The 16,248-nt window shown below is 40.2% G+C and overlaps 1 protein-coding gene across 2 annotated transcripts in view; it reads left to right on the top strand.

The window, feature by feature from the left end:
* epha5 (EPH receptor A5) overlaps positions 1 to 16,248 on the top strand; it is a 66,661-nt gene that overhangs the window by 25,277 nt on the left and 25,136 nt on the right. For both annotated transcript variants that reach the window (XM_026174209.2, XM_026174212.2), the window contains exons 4-6: positions 5,164 to 5,319; positions 5,436 to 5,774; positions 15,715 to 15,839. In XM_026174209.2, the coding sequence (XP_026029994.1) occupies positions 5,164 to 5,319; positions 5,436 to 5,774; positions 15,715 to 15,839 (620 nt within the window). The remainder of the gene's footprint in view (positions 1 to 5,163; positions 5,320 to 5,435; positions 5,775 to 15,714; positions 15,840 to 16,248) is intronic.

A 16,248-nucleotide genomic window follows, 5' to 3' on the forward strand; every position in this document is an offset into this window, starting at 1 on the left:
TATTAACCTTACAGTCAAACACACACAAATGCACATTAGTGTGTATTGCATATTAATTACCTATTACCCTTTGTTCTGTGCATTAAGAGCTGCGTGGCATCAGAAAGACAGCTTGCCCAAGGGCAACACATACTCGTACACACGTACATTAATACCACCAACGCCGTCTATTCAGGTTGCATTCACAATGAGGAATGAGCTATTTCAGTCAGCCAGGCATGACCATAACTAATCTCACTGCAGGAAGTGTGTCTGTTAGTGTGTATACATATGTGTTTTCGGTTATTTGCGCATTTAAGATGGTTAAAGAATTAAAGCACCTCATCCGAATCCAGCTGCCTGCATGTCCCTCGCTATTGTTGTGGAAATACAAAAGGTGAGTTGGTCAAAAACAGACAGTAAATGCAATGTAAAATAAATGAAGTGAAAAAAAAATCACTTAAAAATAGCACTTATTTTTTAATAAACCTTTAGTAATCAAGCTGCCATGTAAAGTTAATGTAGACCGCTTGCATGTTATGCAGTCCTATCTAGACAGTTGTACTGTGGATCTTAAGGCTGCCCCTCAGCTGTTTCTTGCTCTCAGATTCTAGACTGTGTTCTTAAATTTACTCTCTGTGGCTTTTTAAGCACTTAATCCTATTTCCAACCTCCAGTTTGCTTCTCTGACCTTCACAAACCTTTGCATTCAAATCCTTTAACACATAATTAAGTGAAGAGAGTGATATTGATATGTAGTCATGATATATGTTGTCAGCTGTACTCATACAATTCAAAAAACGCATCTATAGACTTAATTTCTCTGCATGTTCTTTGTTCATTTGCATGTAGAGCATGGGTAATCTATTTATCCTAAATGGAAATGGAAATGAAGTAGAATTAATGATAATAAATACCTTAACAAGTAGTGATTAGTCAACTAGAATTGACTTTTATTAAAGTGGCATCCAATGGATTTTTTTTCATGCCAGTTTGCACATTTTAATTGCAAATGTTTATATCATTTTCATAATCATTTACAACTTCCAGGGGAAAGACATTTCCATACATTAATTTAATTTAATCAGAGCGCATCATCTCGCCTTTGACGCCACACTGGGAGCAAAAGTCTATCAGTCTATCAAACGTGGAATAGGAAAAATATATCTATTTTTCAGCTAACAAATAGATTTATTTTGCATAAGCAGTAAATGTCAAAGTAACAATGATTTATTTGATTTTCATTATGGTAGAGTGGTTTAACTATTTCCCAACAATTAGAGATCATATATGTGTGTATTCTCTTGAGTGACAGCTGGCCACAACGGTGGCCAACAGACAAATTAAGAAGAAAGAAAGAAAAAACCATCCAGAATGTCAAAACGAGTTGAACAGGAAATCCAAGTAGGGAGCCATCATAGTACCACACTGTGCCCACACCATACTGTTTGACTGACAGGTGATCTTTGGGGAGCGCCACATACACGCACACAAAGTTACAGACACGCACGCCTGATGATGAGAGCTTACCAAATCAAAAAGAGATGAAAAATAAATAAAGATAATCCATCATCTTGGCATTATACCTGAATGTAGTATCAGAAATTATTAAAGAAGTTTTTCTTTTCTCTTTTTTCATTTATTTATTTTCTGCTTTGACTCTACTCTCCAACACTCTACTTCACTGTTTGGGCACAAATATGCTTGTCTATGTATGTGAAATGAGCTGCCATCCCATTTTTATTGATTTGACCATGGGGGTTTGGAGGATGAAGCCAAGGAGAGCTAGAGACCAGACAATGGCAATAAATCTATATGCAACCACAAGTGTGTAGGTGTGTGTGTGGTAACAGGCTCACAAAAAGATTAGGTGTGTCCTACTGCCCTGGCTCGCACACCCATGTTGAGGGTAGTACATCATTGGCCTAACAAAGCACATTAAGTAAGGGAGTAACCATCAGTACAGAAGCTGAAACATTAAAATGCTTCATGAAACAAAAATACACAAAAATGTAGCTCATGGAATAACTTTCTTAAACACCTGAATGAAACAAGCCATACAAAGGCAGTTAAGCATAGAGAATGTCACCAGATGTAATCCTGTCCTGAAGCTTCGCCAGCTTCATAAATGTGTCAAAAACATTATCTTGAGCCCCAACTTATAATTACAGTATGTGAGGCATTCGAAATGCCAAACAGATTTTATAAAAGGCCTGTTTCCGTGTGTGTGTATGTGTGCGTGTGTGTGTGTCTGTGTGTGTGTGTGTGTCTGTGTGTGTGTGTTTGTGTGTGTGTGTGTGCGCGAAGCAAAGGTGAGACTTAGAGTGATCCAGGGCAGAGGGAGAATTTTTCAGGCCTAATGTTCCATGACAACAGACCAAGGTTCCGTCAAGGTGAATCAGAGCCACTGCTGCCTAACGACTGAAACACACACACACACACGCACACACACACGCACACACACACACACACGCACACACACACACACACACACACACACACACACAGACATACACACAAACCATCCCACCAGTCTTCCTTTGTCTCGTCCTTTCTTCTCTTCTTTCTCCTTGTCTCATCCTTGTAAGCTTGGCTTTTCTCCTCCTATCATTTCCTTTTCTCACCTTATCTCTGTTTTTAACCATCACGTATTGTTTCCGTTTCCTAGTTTTTGTCCTCCTGTCCTCCTACCTGAGGTTTAATTATGTAGTTCTTAATAATAGCTGTGATCTGAGTGGGCTTCACAATAACTGGGGAAACACCAGCTCCTAAATTTAGAGGACAAGTCTTTTTTTCCTCAATTCTCCCCCTTGTCCTGCTTAGTGATATAGAAATATGCCACTGACTTTGCAATAACTTATAGAACTCCACTTATCAGAACTTATCTGGATGACAACAGCCAACTCGTTAAGCTGGTTTGTGAGACTGTTGATGTATGAGTACCATTTAACATTCACAGTGCATAAGCATCCCGTCTACCTGCCCCACTTAGATCAGCCTGAGATCTGTCTGTGTGTGTGTTTGTGTGGGAGGAAAGTAAATTTTGCCTGTTTGCCTTGTCGTATTTGTTTGTAAATGCTGCACATATGGCACCGATATTGGGAAGCAGATGCAAGTCCAAACTTAATCAGGTGCTGGTTATAAATCATTGAACTGAAGATAATACAAGAAGGGAAATCCTTCAATGAGGAAAACTTTTTGATTAAACAGTGAAACATGAAAAGCAAGGTTATACAGGTTGACTAAAAGAAATAAGCCCCGGAGAGATACAGTGGGGCAAAAAAGTATTTAGTCAGCCACCGATTGTGCAAGTTCCCCCACTTAAAATGATGACAGAGGTCAGTAATTTGCACCAGAGGTACACTTCAACTGTGAGAGACAGAATGTGAAAAAAAAATCCATGAATTCACATGGTAGGATTTGTAAAGAATTTATTCGTAAATTAGGGTGGAAAATAAGTATTTGGTCACCTCAAACAAGGAAAGTCTCTGGCCCTCACAGACCTGTAACGTCTTCTGTAAGAAGCTTTTCTGTCCCCCACTCGTTACCTGTATGAATGGCACCTGTTTGAACTCATCATCTGTATAAAAGACACCTGTCCACAGCCTCAAACAGTCAGACTCCAAACTCCGCCATGGCCAAGACCAAAGAGCTTTCGAAGGACACCAGGAAAAGTATTGTAGACCTGCACCAGACTGGGAAGAGTGAATCTACAATAGGCAAGCAGCTTGGTGTGAAAAAATCAACTGTGGGAGCAATCATCAGAAAATGGAAGACATACAAGACCACTGATAATCTCCCTCGATCTGGGGCTCCACGCAAGATCTCATCCCGTGGGGTCAAAATGATCATGAGAACGGTGAGCAAAGATCCCAGAACCACACGGGGGGACCTGGTGAATGACCTGCAGAGAGCTGGGACCAAAGTAACAAAGGTCACCATCAGTAACACACTACAACGGCAGGGAATCAAATCCCGCAGTGCCAGACGTGTTCCGCTGCTGAAGCCAGTGCATGTCCAGGCCCGTCTGAAGTTTGCCAGAGAGCACATGGATGATACAGCAGAGGATTGGCAGAATGTCATGTGGTCAGATGAAACCAAAGTAGAACGTTTTGGTATAAACTCAACTCGTCGTGTTTGGAGGACGAAGAATACTGAGTTGCATCCCAAGAACACCATACCTACTGTGAAGCATGGGGGTGGAAACATCATGCTATGGGGCTGTTTTTCTGCCAAGGGGACAGGACGACTGATCCGTGTTAAGGACAGAATGAATGGGGCCATGTATCGTGAGATTTTGAGCCAAAACCTCCTTCCATCAGTGAGAACTTTGAAGATGAAACGAGGCTGGGTCTCCCAACATGACAATGATCCAAAACACACCGCCCGGGCAACAAAGGAGTGGCTCCGTAAGAAGCATTTGAAAGTCCTGGAGTGACCTAGCCAGTCTCCAGACCTCAACCCCATAGAAAATCTGTGGCGGGAGTTGAAAGTCCATGTTGCTCGGCGACAGCCCCAAAACATCACTGCTCTCGAGAAGATCTGCATGGAGGAACGGGCCAAAATACCAGCTACTGTGTGTGCAAACCTGGTAAAGACCTATAGTAAACGTTTGACCTCTGTTATTGCCAACAAAGGTTATGTTACAAAGTATTGAGTTGTATTTTTGTTATTGACCAAATACTTATTTTCCACCCTGATTTACCAATAAATTCTTTACAAATCCTACCATGTGGATTCATGGATTTTTTTTTCACATTCTGTCTCTCACAGTTAAAGTGTACCTCTGGTGCAAATTACTGACCTCTGTCATCGTTTTAAGTGGGGGAACTTGCACAATCAGTGGCTGACTAAATACTTTTTTGCCCCACTGTATAAGAAGAAATCAGACTTCAAAAGAAACAATATAAGTGTGCCAAATGCTTCTTTTAATTTCAACTATGAAACTGCTGTATATCTCTGATGAGGAACCTCAAAACAACCGCAACCACCCAGGGAAAATTTCCTACCAGTGTGATGCTGACCTCCTTTTTTTTCAAAAGAAATAACCATGTCTTTTTCTCCCCCACTTTTTTTTGTATTTGTACCTCTCTCTGTGACCCCTTTTCTCCTTTCTATTTATATGTCCACTTTTATCATCTCCCTATCCACCCCCAAACATCCTCTCTCCTCCCTGTCTTTCAGTCTGCAAAGTGGGGTTTTACCGCTCGCTGCTGGAGTCTTTGGCCTGTAGTAAATGTCCACCTCACAGTGTGGCCAGACAGATGGGAGCCACTGCTTGCAGCTGTGAAGACGGATACTTTAAGCTAGACTCTGACCCTTCTAATATGGCGTGCACACGTGAGGATATAACCCCTTTATATTTGCTCATGCTCACTTTCAAGGCTTTTGTTTATCCAAATGCTTCTTTGTATTTCTAGCTGTATCTTCTTCTAAGCCCTTTTCATCTCCCTCAGGCCCTCCATCTGCTCCTCGTAATGCTATTTCTAATGTCAACGAGACCAGCGTCTTCTTGGAGTGGTCCATTCCTATGGATACAGGTGGCAGGAAGGATGTGCGATATAACGTCATCTGTAGACAGGTCCTGCCAGACGGAAGGGGCTTGGAAGAGTGCGGTCCCAATGTACGTTTTCTGCCACGCCGCACTGGCCTGTCGAACACCTCAGTGATGGTGGCTGACCTGCAATCACACACCAACTACAGCTTCTTATTGGAAGCCGTCAACGGAGTGTCAGACCTAGCCAAAGGCCATGCAAAGCAGTATGTGTCACTTAATGTGACAACCAATCAGGCAGGTATGTTCCGCCAGATTTGACTCATCATCACATTCACCATACCTGTCCACTCCTCCATTTGAACTTATCCTGAATTCTCCAGCAAAAGTCAAATGTTTTGTCATAACTGCTTCTTCTCCACGCTTATTTAAAATGCCACAGACCAACTGGCATGCTAGATTCATCGCATGACAATCTGGGTTTGATAACAAAGACACCAGATGATCAAATTATCACAGTATTTGTCCAACAAATCTGTTGCTGTATTAATTTTCACTTATGCATTATCCCTGCAGCGAAGGAGAGAACATGACACAGTGGACAGCCTTTTTTTTTTGTTTTTGCATCCAGCTATGTCATCGAAAAAGCAGCTTGGTCCCCTCAATTAGGCGCATCAATGAGATTCACAGGAATCTGTGGCATAATGAAAGCTCTGTTATGTGTGTGGGCTGTCGTGCGTGGCAGCAGGTGTTATTCTGCATGTCTATCAACAGTGATGGATCATGCTGATGCCATACAAGTTTACATTTGAATTTTAGGTTGGTGAGGGCTATGTTTGCTCAAGTGTGAACAAAAAAACAAAACCTAGGCTGGTGTGATGTTCAGCATTCATCATTTTTGGGAGTATGCATTATATGTGATGCCAGAGCAGCTTAGCAGATCTTTGTAACCATGAAGTCAGCTTAAGCACCAAATGAAAACCACTAAAGTGGCCAAACACATATTGGATAATGAAAGAGTCCAGCTACTTCACATAGCTGTAAATACTGGATGCTTTGTTAGCTTCCTTTTAAATGAAGATTAGGATTCACACTCCACTGGGAACCTATTTTTTATGGGTTAAGAGTTATGTGCTTTTGTTAGTTTTAGTTTTATTTGCTTGTAATGAAATGGGTAGCGCAAAGCATAATGCAATGAGAAAAATGCAAAATTACTACTCTCTTCCCCAAGGCTTCTGTCAGGAGAAAAGGCAAGAGGGGGAAAAAAAGCTATGTCGAAAGAATGTGTTTGTTCCATCCAAACAGATGGTTTACTGGCAGCCAAAGAATAGCAGTTATTATTAGTAGTATCAATGGGAGGAGCTGTACAAGTAATCAGGAAGGTACAGTTTGTGTTTAGGAGGACAGGAAAAAGAGCGAGGCAGATGGCTGTCTAACAGTCAAGACTACTGGCATTCCTCTAAATGTGTTGTCACTGTGGCTGTCAGCACACTGAGTGGATTACACCAGACTACACAACTCAAATGCAGTTTATTTCAGTTGTAGCTGGATTAAAGTTAGGCAGTCACTGGACCAAGTGGAGATTAGGGATTACGTTAGATTACACATGGCTGACAGAGTCACAGACCAATAACGTCTGCTGTACTTTGGCTTGTATCTGGTACATGCTACTGTAAGTGAGGGTGTTTTTTTAACATTACCTTGAAAACAGAATCGTGTGAGCATACTGAGAGCAGCTTGGTGGTTAACAGTTCTAATTAGTACAAATATAAACAAGCATGAATGTACAACCTGGCCGTGCCATCTGAAATGCACTCTAAATGCCTTACTCTGTGTAAAAAAAAATAGTAGAAAGTAGAAAATAGTAGATATAACACCTCTTTCCAGTGTTATTATTCAGCTAATTATTATCTAGATTCATTAGCCAACATAGCAACATCCTATTCTGAAAGGTGGCTCAAGCGTGAACTTGTGCTTTCCCAGCATGTGTAGGGTTTTCCATTTGAAGTAGTATTTAAAGGTGCTGGGAAAAATAAAAAAATGAGGAAACTAGTAGGCTAGTAAAGAGAGATGGCCCTAATGCTATAGATGTCACCAAGACTCACGTATACCATTAACTGTGCAAAGGTTATAACCCAATCTTCATTTAATATTTTTCTAGGGAAAAAAAGAAAAACGGTGCAACAAATTATTGAAGCATGTGTAAACATACATAGAAATACAATATATTAGGCAAAAGGCAAGGCAGTTTTTCTTTTTAATGTCCTGGCTGAAATTCAACCCCATTCACTTTTATATTTCCCCCCTGACCTCCTTACATCTTAGACAAAGACGTGAACCAAAGATTTCATACAATCAGACCTGTTGCCACTGCATTTCAGTCCAATTCTTGTGTAATTTGGCATACCGCAGCCTTTCCCCCCTGTTTTCTATCCTTAAGAATAAGACCATTTCTGATGAGTGTCCAAAGACCTTCAGAAAGCCTAGGGAACTACTACACTACAATAAACATTACAAGAAAGGAAGAACTCTGCTTGGAAGCAAAAATATTAAAAAAAATAAAGAAAGAACTTTTGTCTTTTGATTGACAAGTAACAGGTCTGTGTTAGTGAAAGAATTTTAGTTTTAGGTAAGAATCCACTTAGAAAGCCATCTTTGTTTATGTAATACAGTTTATGATGCTAAACACTGTGAAACTGTGCTTTAAATATTGCATTTTGGATTCATTTACAACGTTTTTCAATGTCATGATAATGACACAGCCACTTGTGTAATTGTGCTATGTCATTGTACTGTAAAATAATAACAGCAGTGAATGTTGCCTGCAGCTGCTTTGGCTGATTTTATGTAGATTATATTGACTTAGGAGTGAAAACTTTCTAAGATCTTCTAGATGTTGCATCTGCTTTTAAAACCAAAATTATTTGTGAATCATTTCACAACAAATGAACTTAAGAGTACTAAAGTTAGAAGTAAGTCCACCCCTAGGAATAAGAGATCCTTTTAGCCCAAGGATGTTTTTTGAATACAGCTCCTAGCTCTTTGTAGCAGTGTGCACCAACCGCTGTTTGTGTAATGCGACTCACAAAACCAACAAAGTGAGCACTTCAACTACTGGAAGGCTGTGTATCAAGTGACTAACATTATTTGGAACAATCATTTTCACAATAATCCTGAGGCAGTAATTGTAATGACTGATTTAAAATGTTCTGATCCATCTGCTCTTTAGTGACAGATGTAATTACTAAGTGAAAACCTCAATCAGCAGTTTAACCACCTGCATTTTTGTTGTGCTCGTATGTGACTGGTCTAGAGTGTGCTTCTGCTCTCTGACAGTAAAAACAAGGTACTGAGACAAAACTACTGCTAAGGCCTAGGCAGGGAGAGAGATAGAGTCAGAGGATCTGCTGTTTGATGTGTGAAAAGTGTCACACACGATAAGTTATCCGTGAAATAGGTGATTTCACAGTGTCCCTGCGAAACCCTGCTGAATAATAAAGTGTTGGTTGTTGGGAAGAGGAGATCAGGAGAGGTGAAAAACGGGAGAAATGTATGACAGAGAACGAGAGAACAACAGGGCAGAGGGGGCAAAATGTGGAGGGAAAATGATAGGATGCTTGTGATAAGGAAAGAAAAGGTTACAGCAAAAAGCTGTAACAGCAGGAAAGATAAGCAGAGGACGGAAGTAAAGAGACAATAGTGAGAGTCTGGACATTAACTGCTTGTATACATTCAAAAATACAAAGAGCACTGTTGGAGCATGGAAGCCCACATATTTTTCACTGCTTTGATGTTCCTTGACACACTGGTATATAAATTTGATAAGGTGGCTTGCTAGCACCTGCCTTTATGAGGTAGAAATTAATTTTGAAAAGAAAAGTAAGCCACCAAAATGCTCATACAAGTTTCCCTGCAACCCAGTGATTGTTTCCCATATGTTACATTTTAAGCTCTGTATTTGCTCAGACATTGATGAATGTTTGAGTGGAAACAATTAGCATATTGCTCTTTCTACACACTCAAAAAGGAAGCTTTGAAATCTAAATAGTTTCTTTTTGTATTTAATAAGCACAAGTTTTACAGCTTTGTTTTATTAGGATAGCTCTGTCTGTTTTAAAATATCTTATTTCAGGTTATTTGTTCCTGCTGTAGGCACATTGAGTGCCACTTGCACAGTAAATGCTCCCAAATACGTTTTTTCTGCTATTGGCTATTAATCAAATGTACCATGATACATTAGCTTGCGTGTGGTAAAAATGTGCTGCCTGCCACTGCAGCTATTTATTTTACTTTGATGTGGAGCGTGCAATACTGTGCAAAAGTCTTGAACCACCTTTCATTTCTTTAGATGTTTCTAACAGGGAGACAGACTTCCCATTCAGTCCTTGTGCATGACTATTTTCATATGAATATCGTTTTTGTTTGTAAGCCACTTACACTGACCTATGAGTCATTCAATTATCAAAAGACACCCAACTCAAGGTATGAGCCAGTGCGTTTTCTCTACACATAACTTTAAATTGTATCTTTAATCACTTTGTTCCGAACACTTTGTTGCAAAAACACATCATTTGTTTCTATTTCTTTAGTTGAAACTATGATTAATGCCATAGATCACACTGTTTGACAGGTATAACATAGTATTACTTCACCCAACATTGTGGCTCCCAACAATCCCAACACTATCTTAGCAAAGAGGTTATATTGTTGGTAGCATTGCATTCTTTCTGTCTGTATACATGATAGCTCAAAAAGTACTAAATGAATTTAGATAAAAGATTTGTAGGGTTGTAGAGTGTGTTTATTTTAACAATCCATTCAAATTGGCTAACATCCACCAAGGTCGTGAAGGTTAACTCAAGGATTTAGTGGTTTAAAAGGAACAAAAAGCCTTCTAACATATAACTTAGGAAACTGAATCTTATAAGTGTGGTGTGTATTGTCAAAATATAGAAAGGCACCAATAGCTCAGTTGTTTGTGCATTAATTTTCATTTACTTCCTCCAATTTAAAAAAAACCCCCATTTATATCCTAATTAATCCAGCAACAATAAATAAATGTTATAAAATAAAGGGAGAGTGATGGGAATGGTACAAATGCAAATTCTGTAAATACACCAAATTGGAGCAGTTTATGGTCACAGCATTAAATCTCCAAGCCACAATTTAAATATTCCAGCTATTATATTTTTTTGTCAATATTGATGTGCTGATAGGGAAGTGGATTGTGGCAAGATGCTGGATTGGTGCAAAGCCACTAATCGAATGTATTGCATCAAAAGAAAAGGCAGATTAAAGTTTTAAAGTTCCTCGCAAAATAGATGATAGCAGTTTTTGTACTTTGCAACCCTAGTGAAGACATCTCTGTCCCCTATCTCCAATTCATTCTGTCTCAATCTATCTATCAGTCATTCCGAGAGGGTAGTTATAAGATAAAAACGAGATCGTTGAAAGCCGGTATTGATTTTGGTGATGTGCAGACAGATAGTGGTCTGGGAGATTTATGTTTAGCACTGTGATAATGTTGCTTTTATTTGTTACATTGGATAGCTGTATTCCTCCAGTGAATGGGTTTTACCTTTTCTAAACTCACTCTTTGTAGAAAAAAAAAGTATCAGACGGATAGCAAATAGAGCATTACCAGCCACCAGGCATAAACACCAGGAGTTCATCTTCATTTGCGTTTTCATTGGCATACTGTACGTGCTCATTAGCAGTTATAACACGCAGTGGAAGTGTTTAAAGCTAGAAGTGTCATTACACTGTTTACCCCGTTGTTAAAATAAAAGTGTTGCTGGGTCCCGTCTACACTCTTTCAACATGTCTCCTCCTCGTCTTTCATTTTTCACTTTTTTTTGCCTCTTGCATTCCCTCCTCCTCCCCGTCTCTCTCTTCTATTACCTCTCCTTCTGTCTCGATTGAAAATCTGGGTTTTAAAGCACTTGTTTGAGTGTGAGTGCTATTTTGGTATATACAGATATTGTATATATCTGTATTTGGTGATAAGGAAGAGACAGAACCAAGTGAGCCAAAAAGTGTTTAATCGCTGTGTTTGCCGCAGACCAACATTTCCTGTTTTTATGTGTGCTTCAAATGTAAACCGACTTTGCATTAAGTAAAGCAACAGCTCAGTGAAAGCATGTAAAGTAGCTTGCACATACTTCCAACTAACTAAAATAGGAATGGCTATAGTTTGGATTATAGTCTAGAAAAAGTCAACAGTTTTAGTTTGTCTAAATTGACAGAAAAATTATTTTTTAAGAATTACGAGTTTGCAACCTTGTCGTGGTGGAGGCATTTGTGTGTCCCAGTAATCTCAGGGGCTATGTTGACAAGGGGCTTTCATCCCCTGGTAGGCTCTCCCATGGGAAATTAGTCCTGGGTGAGGGACCAGAAAAAGAGTCATTCAAAAATCCCTATGATTGAAAGATCTAGGAAACAGTTCACCCTGGCTGGGATAGGGTTACCGAGGCCTGCCCTGGAGCCCTGGAGCCAGGTCCATTAAGGGTGCCCAACGGTGAGTGCCTGGTGCCTGGGCCTTAGTCCATGGGGCGCGGCGAGGCACAACCCGAAAAAGAGACATGGGTCCACCCTCTTGTAGGCTCACCACCCGGATGTGCCAAAGGACAATACAGAGTACCCAGCCATCTTGGAGTCCCTCGGTGGGGTACTTGAGGGTACTCCCCCTGTGGACTCTGTCGCCTTATTGGGAGACTTCAAAGCTCATGTGGGCAATGACAGTGAGACCTGGAGTGGCGTGATTGGGAGGAACGGGTTTCTGACAAGGATGTCTCCTAGATGCCTCCTGGGTATGGTGTTCCAGGCATGTCCCGCTGGGAGTAGGCCCCGGGGCAGACCCAGGAAATGCTGGAGAGATTATATCTCTCAGCTGGCCTGGGAACGTCTTGGTGTTCCCCCAGACAAGCTGGAGGAGGTGGCTAAAGAGAGGGAGGTCTGGGCTTCTCTGCTGAGGCTGCTTCCACCACGACCCTGCCACAGATAAGTGGAAGAAAATGGAAGGATGGATGGATTATGATGATAAATAAAGATTTTAAAGGCATTAAAGGAACGTAACCTCTATAATTAGTGTCCTTATTGTTTCTTTGTGAAAAATAATGTTTGACAACATTTTTGATGACAATTTTGAGACAAAATCCCTACTTCAAATCTAAGAATGATTTATATAACCCTAAAAATCACTAGCTTTGGTAAAAGGCTGTACCCTCTTTACAAATCCTTTTCAAAACATTTGATTAAATATAGAATGGAAAACTGCATCCATTTTTGGAGGGTGTAAACTTAGATTTTGGTGTATTGTTACCCATAAAGCTGCTGGGAAAATAAACCCTCTCTCTCATCATTGAATCCAAGCTTTATACCATTTAAGCATTGAGTGTGTGTATGTGTGTGAGTTTCGGTCTCTGGTTTCAGGCTTTTAAGATATTCCAGATAACACTTCTGTGCAACCATCCACTCAAGATACAGTTACTGTGTTTGTAGCGATGATTTATTCTCTGTGGACTTCTGCTGAGGCCATTGAAACCTAAACGGTGTTTAGCATTTGCAGTAGCCACACATTCACATGCACATCCACGCGCATCAACATTCACACACACACAGGCTATAGGGATGTTGCCTGAGGGAGCATTTTGCCTAGTTAAAAGCTCTTTATGTGTCAGAGACTCTCCAATTGTCCCTCTGAGAGATGAACCAATAGATCAGGTTACACCAGGATGGCTTTGCAATTGATGTAAACTTGCGGAACAAAGCTCACTTCAAAACTGAAAGGATAAATGACAGAAAAAAGACATAAATGAAAATATAAGCTTTAAAGAAATACAAAGAAAAGAACGAAATACACAAATATCTTGTGCATAAAAGTGACACATTTATGTCGTTATTTTGTTGTTTGTGTTGATTCTACATTAGAAGAGTTTTACAGTGTATTTCGTAACCTTTAATGTGTGCCAAATTTGGTACACTAGACACTCAAATGTGAAGACTTAAACAGTTGAATTCATATGCTTCTCTGGCAGCACATGCTCAGCCAGCAGCAAGACATAAAGGGATGGTTTAATTAGACACAGGTGCACCTTGTTGCCAAATTGCAAACATGCTTCTGAGGCAGAGCTGGGGCCCGTTCTTCGTACCTCGCTAAGTAGGTTAGCCGGATTAGATTGTTGACGATTTCGCGTGATCCTGGATCAGTCGGTTCCCCGAAGCTCATCCGGGACTTGCTGTCATAGCAACAGAGCCGTAAACGTAAACCTGCTCGGGAGCAGGTTCACTTTATGTAAACAGGATTAGATCGCGGCCACGCAGGTATGTCCGCTTCATTTATACGAAAGCAACAGCGATATTTTTCCACTGTTTCACCATAAATAAATATTATCAATGTAACTAAAGACAATGCAGCACCTGATCCATTTATTGATTTCACACAGATACATACAGGTCATTTCCTAAAAAAGGGAAATGTACTATTAACATTCTATTACATGTATGTGATTATTACAGATGTAATTCATATTTCAGAGTAGTAATTGTAAATTACTTCGTGTAATCAAGATGAGAGACCACGGCTATAAAAGCGAAGGTGGATTTGGGAAGTCTGTCGCAGCCATGTCCTGTCCGTATACGCGAGCAGCCCATTGCGGAAGGTGCAAGATTGATAAGGAGAGTCCTCAGAATTCAGCGTATATTGTGGGATAGACAGGATCCTTTAGCTCAGCGCGACAGTGTGCTCATAGAGAGATATCGATTTTCCCGTGAGGGTATTATTTACTTAACCAACTTGTTGACGAGGGGGTGCAGGACCACCACCTGTCTTTTTTTCCTCTGCCCTTTTCTTGGTTGCTGTTATGAACAAACTAACAGAGTATTACAGGCCAGTATTACCTTGCCAAGAGACGCAAAGCAATCTAAGAGATAAATATTACCATTCTGTAGAATACTCCTGTATTCCACTTTTACTTGTTCCCATGTTCTTGTGGGTCCTGTTGTGGCTCTAATGTGAAAGGGGATATAATATAACATATTATAATATAATATAATGCCATATGATATTGGACAATATAGTGTCATATGATAGATCTACCCTACCGCCTACTGGTGTTGGCCAGAGGGGCCGATGGCGCGATATGGCAGCCTGGCTACAACCGTAGCTGCCTCCACCAGTGTGTGAATGTGGGAGTGAATGAATAGTGGTATCGTAAAGCGCTTTGGGTGCCTTGGAAAGCGCTATATAAATCCAATCCATTATTATTATTATTATTATTATTAAATTACCTACGAGTTTGATTTGTCAGCAACTTTCTGCCAGCCCTCTCTCCTTGCTTTTGCAGCCTTTGCAGTGTTCTCTTGCGTTTTAATTAAACTCTGAAACTCCTGAAATCCCTCACTCAAGAGTTCTTGCTCTGCTGCCGGAAAATACCGAGCACGCCCCTTCGACATTTTCGCCGACCAATCAGCGGGTTGCCGATCAATGTTTCTACTATCGATGCGTAGCCCCTTTTACGACACCCAGTGATGTCACATTCCTGCGTCCAGCTGTAGTAATCGTCAACAGCAGGTGTGTTCGGGGAACCGGATTAGCGAGCTCACGGTTAGCGCGATGATTTGATCTTGGATGTGTCATTTGATCTTGGATGTAGTAAGCGACGTACGAAGAACGGGCCCCTGCTTGGTAACCAAAAATAACATTTTTTGAGCTGGAGCTTGACAGACAAAAGCAAACAACCTCAGAGAGGAGCCTAAATTCCAAACATGAAACTCATAAGAAAAAACATGGCAAATTATGTCTTTGAAAGAAATCACCAAACAGCAAAGATAGATATCCGTTACTGTGTAAGTTGTTACATGAAAAACCTCTTCCTATTGTCGCCAAATTTAAAATCCTCTTTAGGTTTTTTAATCTACAGTTAAATTTTTCATGATTTACAGCAATCACAGCATGCATGACAATTAGTTATGTGCATGTAAACATCAATGGATGAGGTGTCCTCAAAAGAATGATGTCTTGTGAATGCTGATGGGATCCAGCAGATTTTACAACATTGGCACACTTTGCCACGTGCCTTTGTGCCACTGTTTATTAGAGTTTTATGCCTGTGTTATTTAGTTTTAATAATGTGAAATGCAGTGAGAAGTGCAATGGGTTGCATCATATTTAACTGCTGGATTGTGCTATTTATGTTGATACTTCAAACCGTACTATTTTCTTTGAATCTTTGTTTCTGCAGCACCGTCCCCTGTGAGTGTGGTGAGGAAAGGTCATACAGGGAAGAGCAGCATTGCCCTTTCTTGGGCAGAGCCTGATCGTCCCAACGGCATCATCCTAGAGTATGAGATCAAGTATTTTGAAAAGGTAAAAATCTTTTCACAAAGCTGTGTACCTTTTTCTACTGCCCTTGGGCCAGCTGTGTTTTCCTAGTACCTCCCTGAACCTCTCGTTCAGTAGAGGTTTCAGTTTTAAAAGCACTGGTTTTCCAGTTTAGTGTTTTAATGTATACAGTTTTGAACAATATGTACTATGAAATTAAATGTACTATACAACAGAAAACTCATTTGTAGGGCTATTCTTGTTCAAGCTTTTGCTTTTAGTTGTACAATAGATATCATATTGACTTTAGTCCACAGACACACACACATCATATAAACATTGCTGTTGATAAATGTCATTTTCAAAGTACATAGCTAGTGACACTGGTTGTATCTGGCCTTTTTTAAGAGTATATATATATATATATATATATATATATATATATATATATATA

The sequence above is a fragment of the Astatotilapia calliptera genome, chromosome 7, assembly GCF_964374335.1.
Source record: "Astatotilapia calliptera chromosome 7, fAstCal68.1, whole genome shotgun sequence".
NCBI lineage: Eukaryota > Metazoa > Chordata > Actinopteri > Cichliformes > Cichlidae > Astatotilapia > Astatotilapia calliptera.